At 45.9% G+C, this 16,250-nt stretch overlaps 1 protein-coding gene across 1 annotated transcript in view; it reads left to right on the top strand.

Annotated features, from left to right (window-relative positions):
* The window catches only part of LOC115097169, a 260,825-nt gene that overhangs the window by 96,555 nt on the left and 148,020 nt on the right, over nucleotides 1-16,250 (top strand). Inside the window, exon 9 of the mRNA XM_029612784.1 lies at nucleotides 5,312-5,508. Coding sequence (XP_029468644.1) covers nucleotides 5,312-5,508 — 197 coding nt within the window. The remainder of the gene's footprint in view (nucleotides 1-5,311; nucleotides 5,509-16,250) is intronic.

Genomic DNA, 16,250 nt, shown 5'->3' on the forward strand with positions numbered 1-16,250 from the left:
TTTGGCTGAGCCCGTCCCTTCCCAGCAGAATGTGGGAATGGGACCGGAGGGGGATCTGTCAGAAGTTTCCCCTGGTTTTGAGGCTCCTCTAAGTGGAATTTCAGCAGGGGAGGACTTCTCAGTGGATGCCTCTCCGACGCCCCCTGGTTTTGGTATGGATCCTCTCACCTTTTTTCTTGTGTGGCATTTTTCAAGGGCTGCAGCCCCTTTTAATGTTCACGGAACCAGCCAAACCTGGAAGTTCAGGAACGCAGGATAAGTGTTGGAGTATTCCCCAGCTTGCTGCGGTTTCCACTGAGGGGAACCCCACTGGCTTATGTGATGAGGGCAATCCTAACCCCCTGGAGGATAGAGAACTTCCTCCGGATTTGGAGTCATATATATGGGTTGCCGATTCTGATCTCCCAGATACTGTCAATGCTGGGAGTGCTGGGCGTTGGTTCCATGTCTGAACCAAAGAAAAATCCCATTTTAGTGCCTTGATTGGCTTTGAATGGGACACCACGGAAACTAATTTTAAAGGGGGATGAACCTTGATTAGGGCTATACCCCCTGGATCCATCAGTGAGAGAGAACAGTTGCGTTTTACGAAAGTGAAAGCGCTGGTGTGCGCAGTCTCCAAGCGGACTACCTTCCTGCAGAAGGGGGAGCAGCATCAGAGAATGCGCAGGATAGGAGAGTTGAGTCTATCTTTATGCAGGCCTTGAGGCGGTGGCAATGAATTGCAGTTAGCCTCTTGCTGTCCCTGGTGGCTCGCGCTTGTTTGCTTCTATCTCAGGAAGCAAATGAGACTGGTTTGAATACTAGGGCAGTGATGGAACTGGCTGCTACCTTTTTGGTGGATGTGGGCTGTGGCTTGTTCCGTCTCTCTGCTAGAGGGGGTGGCTTTGGTGTTAGCAGCCATGCGTCAGCTGTGGTTGAGATTGGTCGGCTGCTACAATTTCAAAGTCTATTGTTATGAAATTGCCCTTAAAGGATCACTCTTATTCTGGGAATGAGTTAGAGTAAATGCCAATAGGCGGGGTGAGTCCAAAGTTCCTCGTTTACCAGAGGATTAAAAGCAGTTGCCATGCTCTTTTGGCTTGAGCGGCTGTGCTAGGGATTTCAAATGTTTTTGATACTGCAGAGAAGCACCTTCTCAGAAGGCTCGACCTCTGAGTAGGTCTCAGTATTTTCAGTCCAGGTAGCCCAGACAACTCCTAGAACTGGAGATAGGGGTTCGCCTGTCTCCTCTTATCGGGGTGGGTCAAGATCTTGTCAGACCAGTGGGTTCTGGAGGTGATAAGGAATGCACAACCAAACAAAAACCATGTCACATTTCAATTATTTACATCTTTATTAAAACTTTTAAATTCCATATAAAATCAAGAACTCCTAACCTCCAAAATCCACCCTGTATAAACTAAAAAATTAGTACTGCAAAACCTCAACTAGGACCCTGGGCTGCATAAAGAGAGAAATATCGAGTAAGAAAAGGGAAGCGATTATCCCCTTGTACAGGTCCTTGGTGAGGCCTCACCTGGAGTACCTTGCTCAGTTCTGGAGACCGTATCTCCGAAGGGACAGAGACAGGATGGAGGCGGTCCAGAGAAGTGCAAACAAAAAGGTGGATGGTCTTCATCGAATGACTTATGAGGAGAGATTGAAGAATCTAAATATGTACATCCTGGAGGAAAGGAGGAACAGAGATGATATGATACAGACTTTCAGATACTTGAAAGGTTTTAATGATCCAAAGACAATGACAAACCTTTTCCGTTTGAAAAAAATCAGCAGAATCAGGGGTCACGATTTGAAGCTCCAAGGAGGAAGACTCAGAACCAATGTCAGGAAGTATTTCTTCACGGAGAGGGTAGTGGATGCCTGGAATGCCCTTCCGGAGGAAGTGGTGAAGACCAAAATTGTGAAGGACTTCAAAGGGGTGTGGGATAAACACTGTGGATCCATAAAGCCTAGAGGATGTGAATGAAGAGAGGGTGGCTTGTGGGAAAGACAACTAATACCTGGAGATAATACCCTTATTCAATAGACATACACACTGTTAATGCGACTACGGCAGTGCTCTGTGCTTCAATGGCAAGAGGAAATGTGGATAAAAGGATTTGCATTCACAAAAAAGCGGGGAGTAGCTTGCTTTTACGGCGGTTACTACCCCAAACCAAACAAGCCTGATCCTTCACTTTCAATGCATATCCAGTGTAGCTCTCTGCTTCAATGGCAGGGGTAATTGAAGAAAAGATGATTTTATATTCAGACAACAACCAACAAGGACTGAATTACACAGTCTGGGTAAACAAATAAGCATGGGTGTAGCTTGCTTGTTATGGTGGTCGCTACCCCAAATCAATTAAGCCTGATACTTCACTTTCAATACATATCCAGAGTTGCTCTCTGCTTCAACGACAGGGGGAATGAAGAAAGGTGGATTTATATTCAGATAACAACAATCAAGGACTAAATTGCACAGGCTGGGAAAACAAATAAGCGTGGGAGTAGCTTGCTTATTGCGGTGGTTACTACCCCTAACCAATTAAACTAGATACTTCACTTAGAAGCAGTTCCAGCACTGAGATCTCTAATTGTAGATCCTAAGTTAATTTGAATACTTTCGTATTTGAAATGAAGATTAGTTTCATTTGTTAAAGCTTTTCTTTCCTGCAAAATTATTTCAGTTTTTGCAATGTTAATACTAAGTTTCATTTGAGTGAGGAGTTGTTTTATTACATTTAAATAAATTGCTATTATTTTTTGGAAATTTTCACTAAGGCTTTTTCCCGTTCAGTGCCCTGTATTTTTGCAATCCATTCCCCCCACCCTCACCACCACTAACAACTTCACCCTAACTCGCCCCTTTTTTCTTCCCAGCTTTCACCCCAAGGTAGAATCATACCTTGGTTTCCATGCGCTGTCACTGGTCTGTAAGAACCACTGATAACCATCATCCCAGCAATGATCAGGTGCCGTTCTCCCTGCCCCCGTGCACCTTATGAGAAATGCAGATGCTCTGTGTTGCGCAGAATGCTGCTAAACCCCCCCTCCAGTTAACAGACCTCTATTCACATTGGGGTACCACACGCGAACAAAAGTACGCTGGATTTTATAAGATACGCGCGTATCTTATAAAATCCGGGGTCGGCACACGCAAGGGGGTGCACATTTGTGCAACATGCGCGCGCCGAGCCCGGCGTGTGCTGCCTGTTCCCTCCGCCTCCCCTCCCCTCCCTTCCCCTACCTAACCCACCCCCCCGGCCCTATCTAAACCCCCCCCACCTTTGTCGACAGATTTACGCCTACCTGAGGCAGATGTAAATCTGCGCGCGCCAGAGGGCTGCTGGCGCGCCATCACCCGACCCGGGGGCTGGTCCGGAGGCCTCGGCCATGCCCCCGGGCCGGCGCCATGCCCCCGGACCCGCCCCGACCTGCCCCCTGATCCTTGTACAAAGCCCCGGGACTTACGCGCATCCCGGGGCTATGCGTGCGCCGGTGGCCTATGCAAAATAGGTGCGCTGGCGCGCGTAAATCCAGCTGGATTTACGCTTTTAAAATCCGGCCCATTGGGTGCACAATAATAAACTGATACAGTATATGTCTTTGTGGCATTTGTAAATATCTCACCAGGAGAAAATGCTGTGCAAAGGAAACAATGCAATCTGTTTGCTTTCTTTTATTCCTTTTCGAAAAATGTAAAAGCTGTTTTTTGTTTAGAAAAATACAATGTTTAAACCTTTGTTAACTTCTTTGAGCCTCCATTTTGCTTTTAGACTTTGGTAACTTTTCCTTCCCCTTCCTCCTCCTGGATCTTTTCTGTGCTCTCCATGCTCGGCTCCGGCCTCTCTCCTTATCCCTTGCCCCCTTTTGCCTGTCACCTTATCTCCATAGTCCATTGTTGGTCTTAACTGGAAACCAGAATCTTTATTTCAGTCTTTTAACACCACTTCTCCTCCTTCCTCTACCCATTTCTTCTTTTTTCCTCCTCTTTATTCTTTCATTACGCTCTGACCCCCTCATTTTTGCGCTCTTTCATTTTTTGAAAATATTTTTCTTACCTGCTTTGTTTTCCCCCATTTTAACTATTTTTCTTTTTTCATTCTGATTCCTTCCTTCCTCTCCCTCCCCATCTTTCTCCTCTCCCTCCTCTAGTTGCTGCCCCTTTCTTTACCTCCATATTTACTCTCTTCGTTTTCTCTCTACCCGCACTTCCATCTAGCCATACGGATTCAGTCTCTTGCTCCATTCCTAACTTTGCAACTCATAGCCATATCTAACTTTCCTTTGTGTGTGTCTCTTTTTCCCCTGTCTCTAACCTTTCCTCCTCCTGTCATCACAGCATGACCCTCTTTAACCCACGCACCATCTCTCCAGTTCCTGATTTTCCTCTGCTGCCTCTCCTGGTTCCATTTCATTTCCCAGAGCAATTCCTCACGCCATTTCTTCTCTCCTCCCTATCACTCCAGTCGCATCTCTACCTCTCCTTTTTCCCCTCAGAAAACTGAAGTTATGTATTTATTTATAGACACTTGATATTCCATCTTTTTTTTTTTTTTTTTACCACTTATGGCCTCCAGGCGGATTGCAATCAGTTTTAGATCAAACAATTTGTAATTGAAATAATTGACAATGGTGATCCAATTTGCAGCTGGAATAGCATTGGGAATCCCGGGGATATAACTTCAAGCTCTTAGTTGGAATCTTGGCTACTTAACTGAAGTTTTTCTGTGGAGAATCCTTGTATATGCAGGAGGAGCAGCAGCAGCAGCGACAGGGCATGGTTTGAGGAGACGGCAGAAAAAAAAGCAGAGAATTTTATTTTCATGACCTTGACCCATCATTGCAGGAAGCAGTCTTGTTCTCTGGGCACTGATCAGAGGGACTGGAAGCAGGCCCCGGGCATAGAAATCTGCCCTTCGTGGTTGCCCCTTCCTCACTAGGCTGTCCCTTGCCGCATGCTCCTTTCTGGCAGGGATCCCTCTTCAGATTCCCTAAGGGTGAAGGGGCCTTGAGCCAGTGTTGCGCTGGTACATTGTGAATCTAGTAGCTTTACCACTGAGAATAAATGAAAATAGCGGCGGTTCAAACACGAGAATGCCTTGGGGATAGGAGCGATGAAAGCCAGGCCTTGCCGTCCAACTACATTAGCGCATGTTTTTGTCTTTGCCTATTTAATATTGCTTTTTGAACTGTAGTGCCTGAAACTCTGTGATATTGCTATTCAGTAGTTTCTCCTAACTTTGTTTTGATTCTGATTCGCTTATTAAATGTTACCATTTTTCTCTTTACCTTAGCTTATAAATCTTATTTATTTTAATTCTAGGCATAATATAGGCTTTCCAGTAGTGGAATGTTCTTCTGATGGACACTTTACCTTATCCAAGCCCCCTGGCACGGGCGGCCTAATCAATTTCGGTACTGCAGCTGAACAGTTAGTGTACGAGATCGGTGACCCCAAATGCTATCTCTTACCCGATGTAACATGCGACTTCTCTCAGGTCTCCATTACTGAAATTCCAGGTCAGTGATTGAAGCAGAGAGACTGCAGCCTTGGAAATAACATATATTGTTAAAATGTCTTTGAAAGGCTTCACATATCGCTTGCTATTTCTGTGTGAGTATTTCCGTGTATCTATATCTGACTGTCTATTCCAGTGTTGTCCAACATAGAGCCCGCTGGCCGCATCGCCAAGGAGGAAGAGCTGCTGTCACTTGCCGGTGCCGGAACAGCTGATTGGTTCTGGCACCATGTGACTCTGAGAGCATGAGCCAGGCAGGGCTTTAACTCCCATGTTGTCTTCTCAAGACTTTGAAAACAACGCGAGAATTAAAGCTTTGTGCGGCTCATGCACTGAGAGCTGCATGGTACAGGAATCAATTGTGGTGAGATGAGGTAGAGATTGACATACTAGATTGTTGCCCGGTGGAGGCCGGGGATGGCTGGCTGGTTGGCCAGTTAGGGGTTGGCAGGTAAGCTTGGGGGTAAGGCGTGCCAGCTTGATGGGGTGATGAAGACGACGGCCTGGTTGGGAGGGAGGTGATTGTTGAGATGGAGGGGGTCAGAGAGAAGAATGGCTGGAGGCGGGTGCGTGAGAGGGAGAGTGAAGATTAGAAAGGGGGTGAGAATGTGAGGTGAACTATGATACCCACTCAGTCCATGTCCCATACCCTTTATGCCAGATTTTATTTCCCAGATCCTGGATCCTTTCTCCCTTTCCCATCTACCCCCACCTCCACCCTCACCCCCACCCTCAGATCCTGGAACCTCCCCTCCAATCCCCCTTCCCCCATCTTCTTTCCTGATCCTGCCCATCCCTCATCTGTCTTTCTTCTCCCATCCTGTTTCCTTCTCCCTTTGTTCCTGCTCATTTTCCCCTCATCTCTCCCCATCTCTAGTCCTCTCACTCTTTCCTCCTCCTTGCTAGATCCCTGAGATCTCTTTCCTGTTGATCCTGGAGTTTACCTTTATGCCATCCAAAAGACCCTTAAACATAAACAGAGGCAGAAGCAAGGTTGGAAAACTGCTTTATTTTTATAATGTAATGTAAAATTAATATGATTTAATGAGCAAATATATTTCTGAAAATTGTGCACCAGTCCCCATGAGTGGAGAAAATTGCATTGTGTAAAAAAGATGATCTGTAACTATATCTCTATACCCATCTATCTGTCTATATCTGCATCTCTTTATATATATATATATATATATATATATATATATTTTGGGATCAACTAGACCACAGAATATCTCGAATTGTGGATCTGTTCCATTTTTTCTCAACTGGAGAACATTACATCTTTGTTAGTCATGCTATTTGTTGACAATCTAAATCTGCAAAATTACTGCCTATTTTTTTACTTTCCCTGACTGAAGATTTTGCTACTTTGCCTTGGCTAGCGAGGACAGGTATTTTTTAAGCACAGCTCTTTTATTTATTTGCTTGTTTATTTTAGGTTGAGAGAAACTACTGGGTAAAATTTATCTTGTAGACAAATGATGTTTCTGAAATGAAAGATTCTGTCTAGTTTGCATTATGCAGGAGCGTATCTAATTATGACATTGTGTATTTTGAGCTTGATGGCTGGTCCTTTCGGTATATGTTCCATGCACTATTAGTTCCTTTTGTATCTAAAACTAGACTGCTGTTGCATTAATGGTCACAGTTTTTTCACTGTGTTTGGTAGTGAAAAAACATGGGATACTCTCACTTTTCTACCCCTCCAGTTTCTTGATTTCTCCCCTCTATTATCCTGCCAGTGCCAAATTAATATCTTGATCATTCACTCTTTCCTCCATCACCTGTTCAGTGCTTTTCCCCCACCTCCCCTTATATTTTAATGTTCCCCCTTCTTCTCTTCCTCCTTTTATTATTATTATTATTATTATTATTATTAATAATTATAATTTGTATAAAGTATGCCAGTTGTATGCAGCACTGTACAGAATCAAATATTTCTTACTCCTTGGAGCTTACAATTTACTCAGGACAAGCAAATCAAGACATACAACGAAAAATAAATAGGTTTTTGAGCTAAGACAGCAAGGCTATGGCTGAGAAGAATTAAAGTAGGTAGTTATAGGTAGGATTAATTGAGGAAAGGTTATCCTAATCTTCCTCTTAGTATCATAACTTACTTTCTCCCCATCAACTTCCTCTCTTCCCCAGTGTCCTACTTTCTCTTTTTCCACATGCCTTCCCCTATTTCCCTCTCTTCCCTTGTTTTCTCAGGTTTTTTCCTTCCCCTTTTCCCCATTCCATTCCCAGTATGCCCCTCTCCCTTTTTCCTGGCTTCTCTCCTGCACTCTGTCTCTTTCCTGATCCAAGCCTTGGCAGCAGATCAGCAGCACACTCACTCAGTGAGCATCCCATGGTTTTTCCTTCCTTTCCTCTATGTCCTTCCTGTCTAGACAGGAAGTGCACAGAGAGGAGAGGAATGGCTGTGAAACTAAGAACACTGACTGTGCCCCCACCTTCCCCTCCCTTCCCCTACCTAACCCACCCCCCCGGCCCTATCTAAACCCCCCCTTACCTTTGTCGGCAAAGTTACGCCTGCTGAAAGCAGGCGTAACTTTGCGTGCTTCGCCGGCAGCCCCGCTCCATCCTCCGGTCCCGGGGGCTGGTCCGGAGGCCTCGACCACGCCCCCGGGCCGGCACCACGCGCCCAGGCCCGCCCCCGAAACGCCGGGGCACGCCCCCGAAACGCCGCGTTGTTTCGGGAATGCCCCTGGACACGCCCTCTCCCACCCCTTTTCGAAAGCCCCGGGACTTGCGCGCATCCCGGGGCTTTACGCGCGCCGGCGGCCTATGCAAAATAGGCGCGCCGGCGCGCGCAGGCCTTTTAAAATCCGCCCCAGAGTGTGTTGAACATAAGCAAGCTTAATACTGCTGTCTTTAAACTGTAACTTAAGGAGTTCAGCGAGTCACTTGGTCAAGAAACAAGCTGAACTGGAACCCTCTATCCCCTCTGGCTAGCTCATTGTTCTTAGGTTGTTCTGCTGGTTCCGATTCTTTGATTCTTTTGTCTCTGTCCTGTGAAATTAACTTTCCTTTCAAGACTTAGATTTTTTAATGCTGCTGAGGTAATTGAGTCCTGAAAATTAGAAATTTGCATTTTGGCATCTTCAGTTCTAAATGCATGTCATTGTACTGGGGACACTAATTAAGCTATCTTTTCAACAATTATTTCTAATTTATCTTGAATACTTAAAGTTATTTTTTGGCAAAGTCTGACATTATTTCTCTGACCACATCTGCAGTATTGTCTAGGGCAGTGATGGCAAACTTATGTCCTTGAGTGCCACAAACAGACCAGGTTTTCAGGATATTCATAATGAATATGCATGAGAGAGGTTTGCAAGCACTGCTTCATTGTATGCAAATCAATCTCAGTGCACAGGATCAGTGAGCTCCGGGCCTTTGTGACTTATTCTCTTATACCTAGTTTTATTATGATAGGGTGGTCTTACATACGCACCCTAAGTTCCTGCCTAAGGTGGTGACAGATTTCCATCTTAACCAGTCAGTCATCCTACCAACATTCTTTCCCGGGCCCCATTCGCACCAAGGTGATCGAGCACTGCACAGTTTGGATTGCAGGAGAATCTTAACGTTCTACCTGGAACTTTTCATTTCTTTTGACAGAAATAGATTGGGAGTTGCCATTGCCAAACAGACATTATCAATTTACTAGCAGATTGCATCTCCTTCTGTTATGCACAGGCGGGGCTAAATCTTGGGGGTTATATCAAGGTTCATTCTGTCAGAGCCATGGCAATGTCGGTGGCCCACTTACGAGCAGTTCCCATGGAGGAGGCTGTGACGGGGAGTTCTTTCCACACATTCGCATCACGCTACTGTCTGGATAGAGATGGCTGACGTGACAGTGGGTTCGGCCAGTCTGTTCTCCAGAATCTCTTTGAGGTATAGAACCCAACTCTCCCTGCCTAGGGCCCATTGTGGGTTCAGGCTGTCTTCTCCTCTGTTAGCAACAGCACTTGTTGTTGTTATACCCGTTGTACCTGGTTGGGTGCTTGTTGGTCCCCTTTTGTGTTGGGGAGCAGCCTGTAGCTAGGGATTCACCTATGTGTGAGGACTACCATCCTGCTTGTCCTAGAAGAAAGCAGAGTTGCTTACCTGAAACAGGTGTTCTCCTAGAACACCTACCCACCACCCCGCGGAATTGGGTTTCTCCTATTGTTTGTTATTTTATTTTTATCGAAATTCTATGTTACAAAACTGAAGAGCGACCCCGCATGGACGCGTAGTCTGGGCATGCTAGGTGTACCCAGTCAAAGTTCTAGAATCTTTTGAGATCAAAGTTCTGGACCGGGGCTCCATCCAGTGATGTCACCCATGTGTGAGGACTAACATCCTCCTGTCCTAGGAAAACACATGTTACAGGCAAACAACTCTGCTTAATCCAGTCATCCTTCCCCGACAAGGAATCATCTATCGGGCCTTGTTTTTCCTATGCTACTTTTGCTAAAGATCTCCAATTTTTAGTTGACTGGTCAGCCCAAAGTGCAAGAATAGATCATGTCACACATGTTTTAGTCATATCGCAAGATCTGTGATATGTGTATAGATGAATTATCAGGATACAAGCCGTTAAGCCCGTCACAACGGGCTACGTTACATTTTTGTTTTCGGTCCATTTTCGCAGCACCCTCCTACACTTTTTCTCCCTCATTCCCCCCAGTCACTCACCCCCTTCCCACCCCTCAGTCTTACTCACTCTCTGTCTCCCACTGCCTCCTTCCCCTCACTCTCACCTCCCTCCCCTTCCCTCAGTCACTCCCACCTCTCTCCCCTTCCCTCAGTCACTCCCCACCCTCTCTCAATCCCATCCCCTCTCCCTCAGCCCTCCTCCACTCCCTTTTTCTCTGCTCCAAAACTTCTTACCCTTCCACTTAACTCACATCCCTGTCTCTCACCTCTCCCTCATTCTCCCTCTCCCCTCACTCTTCCCCACCCCCTCCCTCTCAGTCCCTCCCCCTCCCTCCCTCTCACAGTCCCCTCCCTCCCCCTCCCTCTCACTCAGTCCCTCCCTCCCTCTCACTCAGTCCCTCCCTCCCCCTCACTCAATCCCTCCCTCCCTCTCACTCAGTCCGTCCCTCCCTCTCTCTCTCTCCTCCCTCCCTCACTACTGGCCGCCGCTGCCGCCGCTCCTCGTCGTCGTTCGCCGCTGCCCGCTGCCGCCGCCACCCGACGCCAACTCCCGCCGCCGCTGCCACCCGACGCCGCCGCCGCTGCCACCCGACGCCGCTACCACTGTCACCCGACGCCGCCGCCGCTGCCACCCGACACCGCCGCCGCCATTTTTTTTTTTCTGACGCTGGCCGAGACCGACGTCCTTGCCCGCACATGCACAGTAGAGCTGTGCTCTACTGCGCATTTGCGGGCCGTCGGTCAGGGCCCATTTATAAGGTAGATAGTGAGAAAACAGAGAATTTCAATGAGCTGCTACTGCCAGCTTCAGCTCATCAGGTGGCCTCACCAAAGGAAAAAAAATACATGGTGGTCTGCACTACAGACATAAGTCAGTTCAGGATCAACACTAATAACACATTTTTATGGATTACTATGAATTTTTTCAGTGATGACAATGTGACAATGCAGCCCATGCTTCCCCCTGAAAAAAACCCCTAATTTAACAAGAAGATATGTGATCTGGCAAACAACAATCGAGACAGCATGTCAAATATTAGAAGCAAATACGTTACAACCAGTAAAAATTACATTCTGTTGGGCTTTCCGTTTTTGGTTGTTCAAGTACTAACTCTAGACACAAATGTTCTGCAAATTACATGTGTTGCAATGAATTCAGAGAATATGCCAAGGTCAGATTTCCAATGCGTTTCATGCATATAATTAAGTAAAAGATAACTGCTGGCATGCAATGCAGGGTTTTTTTTTTTTCATTGCAATCTTGTCTGACGCCCTGTGTCATAGAAGGGAAGAGCAGCCAAAAAAAGACTGGGTTTTTTTTAATGCTTAGCTTTTGAAAAGACAGGCTGTAATGTTGTCTACCAGGAGACAGGTTATCGTAATAATCTTTTGTTACACTTGGACTTAGATATTATGAGGGGTTTTTTTAAAACTGTGCACTTAATTTGTCTAGTCATGGCAGCTTTTTGTGATTGCATTATAAAGTTTAAATGTAATTCTTTAGGGTCATTGACCTATGGTCCTTGGTTTCCTTTTTACCAAGGTTGGATCAGGCAGGTTTCAAACTCTCTTCATAGGCTTATTTTCACTCCCAGAGTTGTACTTAGAACAGTGCCAAGTGTAAACACTGGGATCCATGTATAAACAATTGGGAATCATACTTCCAGCTGGGACTAAATGCTTTTAATGAGGTAGAACATTGGTTGTGTTCCTTATCAATGTTTGTGCAAAAGCAGTCCTGGAAGGTTCAGTTTTAAGACTCTCTACCTGCTCAAATATATAACAAGTTACCTAAAATGGTGTTAGGGCAAGACCTTGGCAGGGGCTTGAATCAGGACCAGCCCCAGAGTTCAGGATGGGAGTCCTAACCTTTAGACCATCCAGGAACCTGAAGCAAGAGGAAGTAGCAGAGAAGAAGACTGCTTCAGATTGTGCCCAAGGCTACAGCCCTGGGCATTAGCAATTGACTGGGGCTCAGTCAGCTGAGTTGACTGCGAAGCAGGAAGTTCTTCTCAGCAACTGGAAGGTTGAATTATGTGCTCATGCTACTGAGCCACTTGCATGCAAAATCATTAGTGCCAAGTTTCTCTACTCCAAGAATCCAGTTCTAGTTTGCTACTAATTTCTGCATCAACTTTGCAACCTATTTTCTGACTCTAGTTCCAGGCCTGCAGTTTCAGTGTATTGCCAGTCCTTGTTCCAGCCTTGGGGGTGGCCTGCTTTCGGACTCTAGCTCCAGACTTATAGGCCAGTATATTTCCAGCCTTGTGACTGACCTGCTGTCTCCAGTTCCGGGCCTGCATTCCTAGTCTGGTTCCAATTCCACTCCATCTCCTGCTACCTGAAAGGTCCACATTCGTGTTTGTGTCTATCCAAGTGCAAACTCTGGGTTCCGTTCTGCTCTGGTTCCATTTCCACTCTGGTTCTTGCAACCTACCTGCAGGTTTCAGATTCATGTCGCTACATGCCTGAGTGCCAGTTCCTGACTCCTGGATGTTTCCCAGATGTGCCAGGCCCAGGATGACTGCCCACACCTTGTGCTCAACCCCACTTCAAGCCCCATAAGTACCGTAAGGGCAGTAACCTGACATTGGTGCAGGATTGCTGATAAGAGGATTAGCCACTAAAGCAAAACAGATTCCCTTCAATTTTACCCTAGCTTCCATAAATGTCAGAGGCCTTGTTTTGGAAGGAATTTCTCCTTGTATGTAGTAAAAATCTGCTTAAACATAGACCTGGATTTTATAACAATGCAGGAACCTACACTCTAGGGCCGAATATAAAATATTAGTCTTTGAAATCAGTACAAATTAGTTCACTGACCTTAATAACTTTGGTCTCATAAAGTGTGCATATATACTTTTTTTTTTTTTTTTTACTGGTTTCTGTAAAAGTTGCATAAAGAAATTGTAACTGGGAACTTTCGCTTTTTTGTTTAGTGGTGGGTGGGGAGGAGAGGGAATTGTTTTCATACTGCCAGAAATTGCCCCATGTGTGCGAATGCAAGCAGATGTGTCGGTGCCTGTACAGTCATGCCTGGTATGATGTATACCACAAAACACTAATGCTCTGCATCCTCTCCTTCTTCTCCTTCTCCTGCCTCTTCTCCGCCATCTCCCTTCTCTGCTTCTTCTGCTCTGCAGCTTTTCTTGCCCCCACCTTAGGTCTACTTAACGCTTCTCTTCTTCCATCATGTGCTGGCAGCACCGTTCCTCACCGTGCCTCTCCAGCCTTCTTCCCTCGGTCCTGTGCTCTCCCTCCTCTGGGCCCTTCTCCCCCCAGCTCTTCGGAGTAGGGGAGGGGCGGAGGAAGCTGCCTTGCCTGTTCCCTGCATATGTTCCCCACTGAGAGGATGCAGGAGAAAAGGGGGCTGCCCTCCTAGGGCATTTTGCAAATGCTGCTCTGCTGTTGATTCTTCTTTTAATGGGATGAAGTCTTTGGGAATCCGGAGATGCTGGGAATGCCCTGGAAGGCTTGGAGCGATCCCAGGTATGGCAGAAGATCTTTATTCGAGCGAGCAGTGAACTTGCATTTAACCAGTCGTTTCCATTCTTTTGAATATCTCTTAGATATATTAAAACTAAAATGTACAATAAAGGACACAGATACAAATTATGGGCAAAGTGCTTTTTAGAACTGAGAAAAATAAACAAAGATGAGTTAAAGAAAAAAACCCAGAAGGGTGAAGAGGTGAAGTCTTTAAGAGTGATTTTCTTTTTTTTAATAAACACATAAGTGAGGGAGCTAGACTGATCTGAATAGGGAGCTGCTTCCGTCTGTAAGAGGAAGAGTAATGCATCGTCACTTTGTCCATCAGCGTGTGCTGCACAGTCAGAGATAATTCACATCATGTCACTGCCTTGCTCCAAAGTGCTTATAATCCATCTTTCGGCAAGGCAATGCACAAGGTTGCAACAGCTGCAGCTGCGTGCCCCTCGGGGAGGGAGAGTAAGGGTCTCCAGGGATTGCACTGGCTTCCTTTATAGAGCAAAAGATTAGGTTGAAAATCCTTTCACCCAGCCCCATCCATCTTTACAGTCTTCTCAGCAGGATTTACTAGAGACGCTGTCCTTCCCAATTGTGCACTTGGCTGTTTCTAGGAGATGGGCTTTTTCTTGGCCTGGCACCACTCTTGTGCAAGCAGATCAAGACCTGTTTCTTCAGATGCGTTTGAATAATGGGTAGGGGTAGGAATGGGCAGGAAAGTGAGGCCTAGATTATGATTTGGGGTTTTAATTTGTGTACATTGGCTTTGGTGGTATATCTGTCATTCTTCTGGGTTTTAAAGTTTTCACTGTAATTTACTGAAATGGTGGGTGGGGGGAGAGATTGTGGAACTCTTATCACTCGTGACAGATGTGAGGCCCTTGTAAATTTTAAGGGAGTATTGATAAAATGTATCATTTTAGAAGATATAGGGTTTGGATTTTAAAAGGGTTATGCACGCCGAACCTATTTTGCATAGGCCTGGTGACGCGTGCAAAGCCCCGGGACATGCGTATGTCCCGGGGCTTTGTGAAAGGGGTGGGACCGAGGCCTCCGGCACAGTGGCCAAGCCGGGGGATTGCGCGCCGGCAGCTGGCTGGTGCGCGCAAGTTAAGCCTGCCAGAGGCAGACATAATTTACAAAATAATGGTAGGAGGGGATTTAGGTAGGGCTGGGGGGGGGGGGCGGGTTAGATAGGGGAAGATGGGGGGGGGGGGCAAAGGAAAGTTCCCTCCGAGGCTGCTCCGATTTCGGAAAGTCATCGGGGCTCCCCTAGGGCTCGGCGCTCAAGGTGCACTAGTGTGCACCCCCTTGCGTGCGCCGACCCCGGATTTTATAACATGTGCGCGGCTGTGTGCGCATGTTATAAAACCGGGCGTACATTTGTGCGCGCCGGGTAGCACGCACAAGTTTAAAAATCCGGCCCATACTGTATAGGGTGCAGGGATTTAGATGTTCTGAAGTTACTGGCTATACTATTGGTAGATGGGTACTTTTGTCTGTTATGATTTTTGTAATATTTGTGTATTGTATTTGTAATAGACTTTTATTTATAAATTAATGGGTGAGTGGAGGAAATAGGGTGGGATGTACATTGTAATATTTTTAAAGAATATGTCAATGATCGTATTGCGTATTTTTTTAGCTTTTCTGCTTTGATGTTGAAGGTAGCCTTTCAGATGTAAAAAAATAAATTCATGATGTTCTGGAGCATGTTCTATTCATAGGTCTGAGCTCTTAACATCACTCTACTGTAGCAGCCCCAAAAGAACAAAAGTGCAAGAAGGCATGGGGAGGAAAGGAAATTGGGAATGTGCTGATAGATCATAGAGCAGTGTTTGCCAACCAGTCTGCCGTCAGGCCTGATCGGATGTGCCATTGAAAAGTCACCACTGGCTGATTAGCAGACTGGGCTCTGCTCTCAGCACCTCACAGCAAACAGTAGTCACCAGCAGTGGCTTTTAAACCTGTAGGAGCTCCTTTCTGAACGCATGTGTAATCATGCATGCCTGAGCCCCAGAGCAGCCTGCAGGGTATGGCTAGCTGAGCCTTCGCTTTGTGCAGTACTCATCATCCTTCCAGCCTCTGTCTTTTCCGCAGGCAATGAGTGATGGGAGAGCAGGCACTGAGCACTGGATGTGACTCACTCTGAATGTTGAGAGCAGCAGCAGTGAAGGAGCTCTGGCAGCCATATGCAGCAGCCAAATTAACTACAGTAAAAGTGAGCCAGCTGCCCACACACACACCTCCCTTCTCCTGCTCTTATATATAGAGGCAGCTGCTCCATTATGATGGGCTTATTTTTTTAAAATTTCTTCCACTTATAGTGGACCAGCTATTCTAAGCAGATTACAAAGAAACATATGCATCATTAACACTCAAACATAACAAACAAGAATACAAAGAAACTTCAACAACCAAATAAAACAATACAAATGATACATATAAAATATCACTAACTGCTTCAGATAAACATAGGTAAAATCTAACAAATCTTTAAGAAGAAGCCTATTTAAAGTTAAAGAGTGTCTCTATACCCTCTTTCCCTTAGTTTTAAAATTTAGAAGAGAGGCTGATAAAGCTTTCATTGCTTTCCTAGCTCTTTTT

The sequence above is a fragment of the Rhinatrema bivittatum genome, chromosome 1 (assembly GCF_901001135.1).
Source record: "Rhinatrema bivittatum chromosome 1, aRhiBiv1.1, whole genome shotgun sequence".
NCBI classification, from domain to species: Eukaryota; Metazoa; Chordata; class Amphibia; order Gymnophiona; family Rhinatrematidae; genus Rhinatrema; species Rhinatrema bivittatum.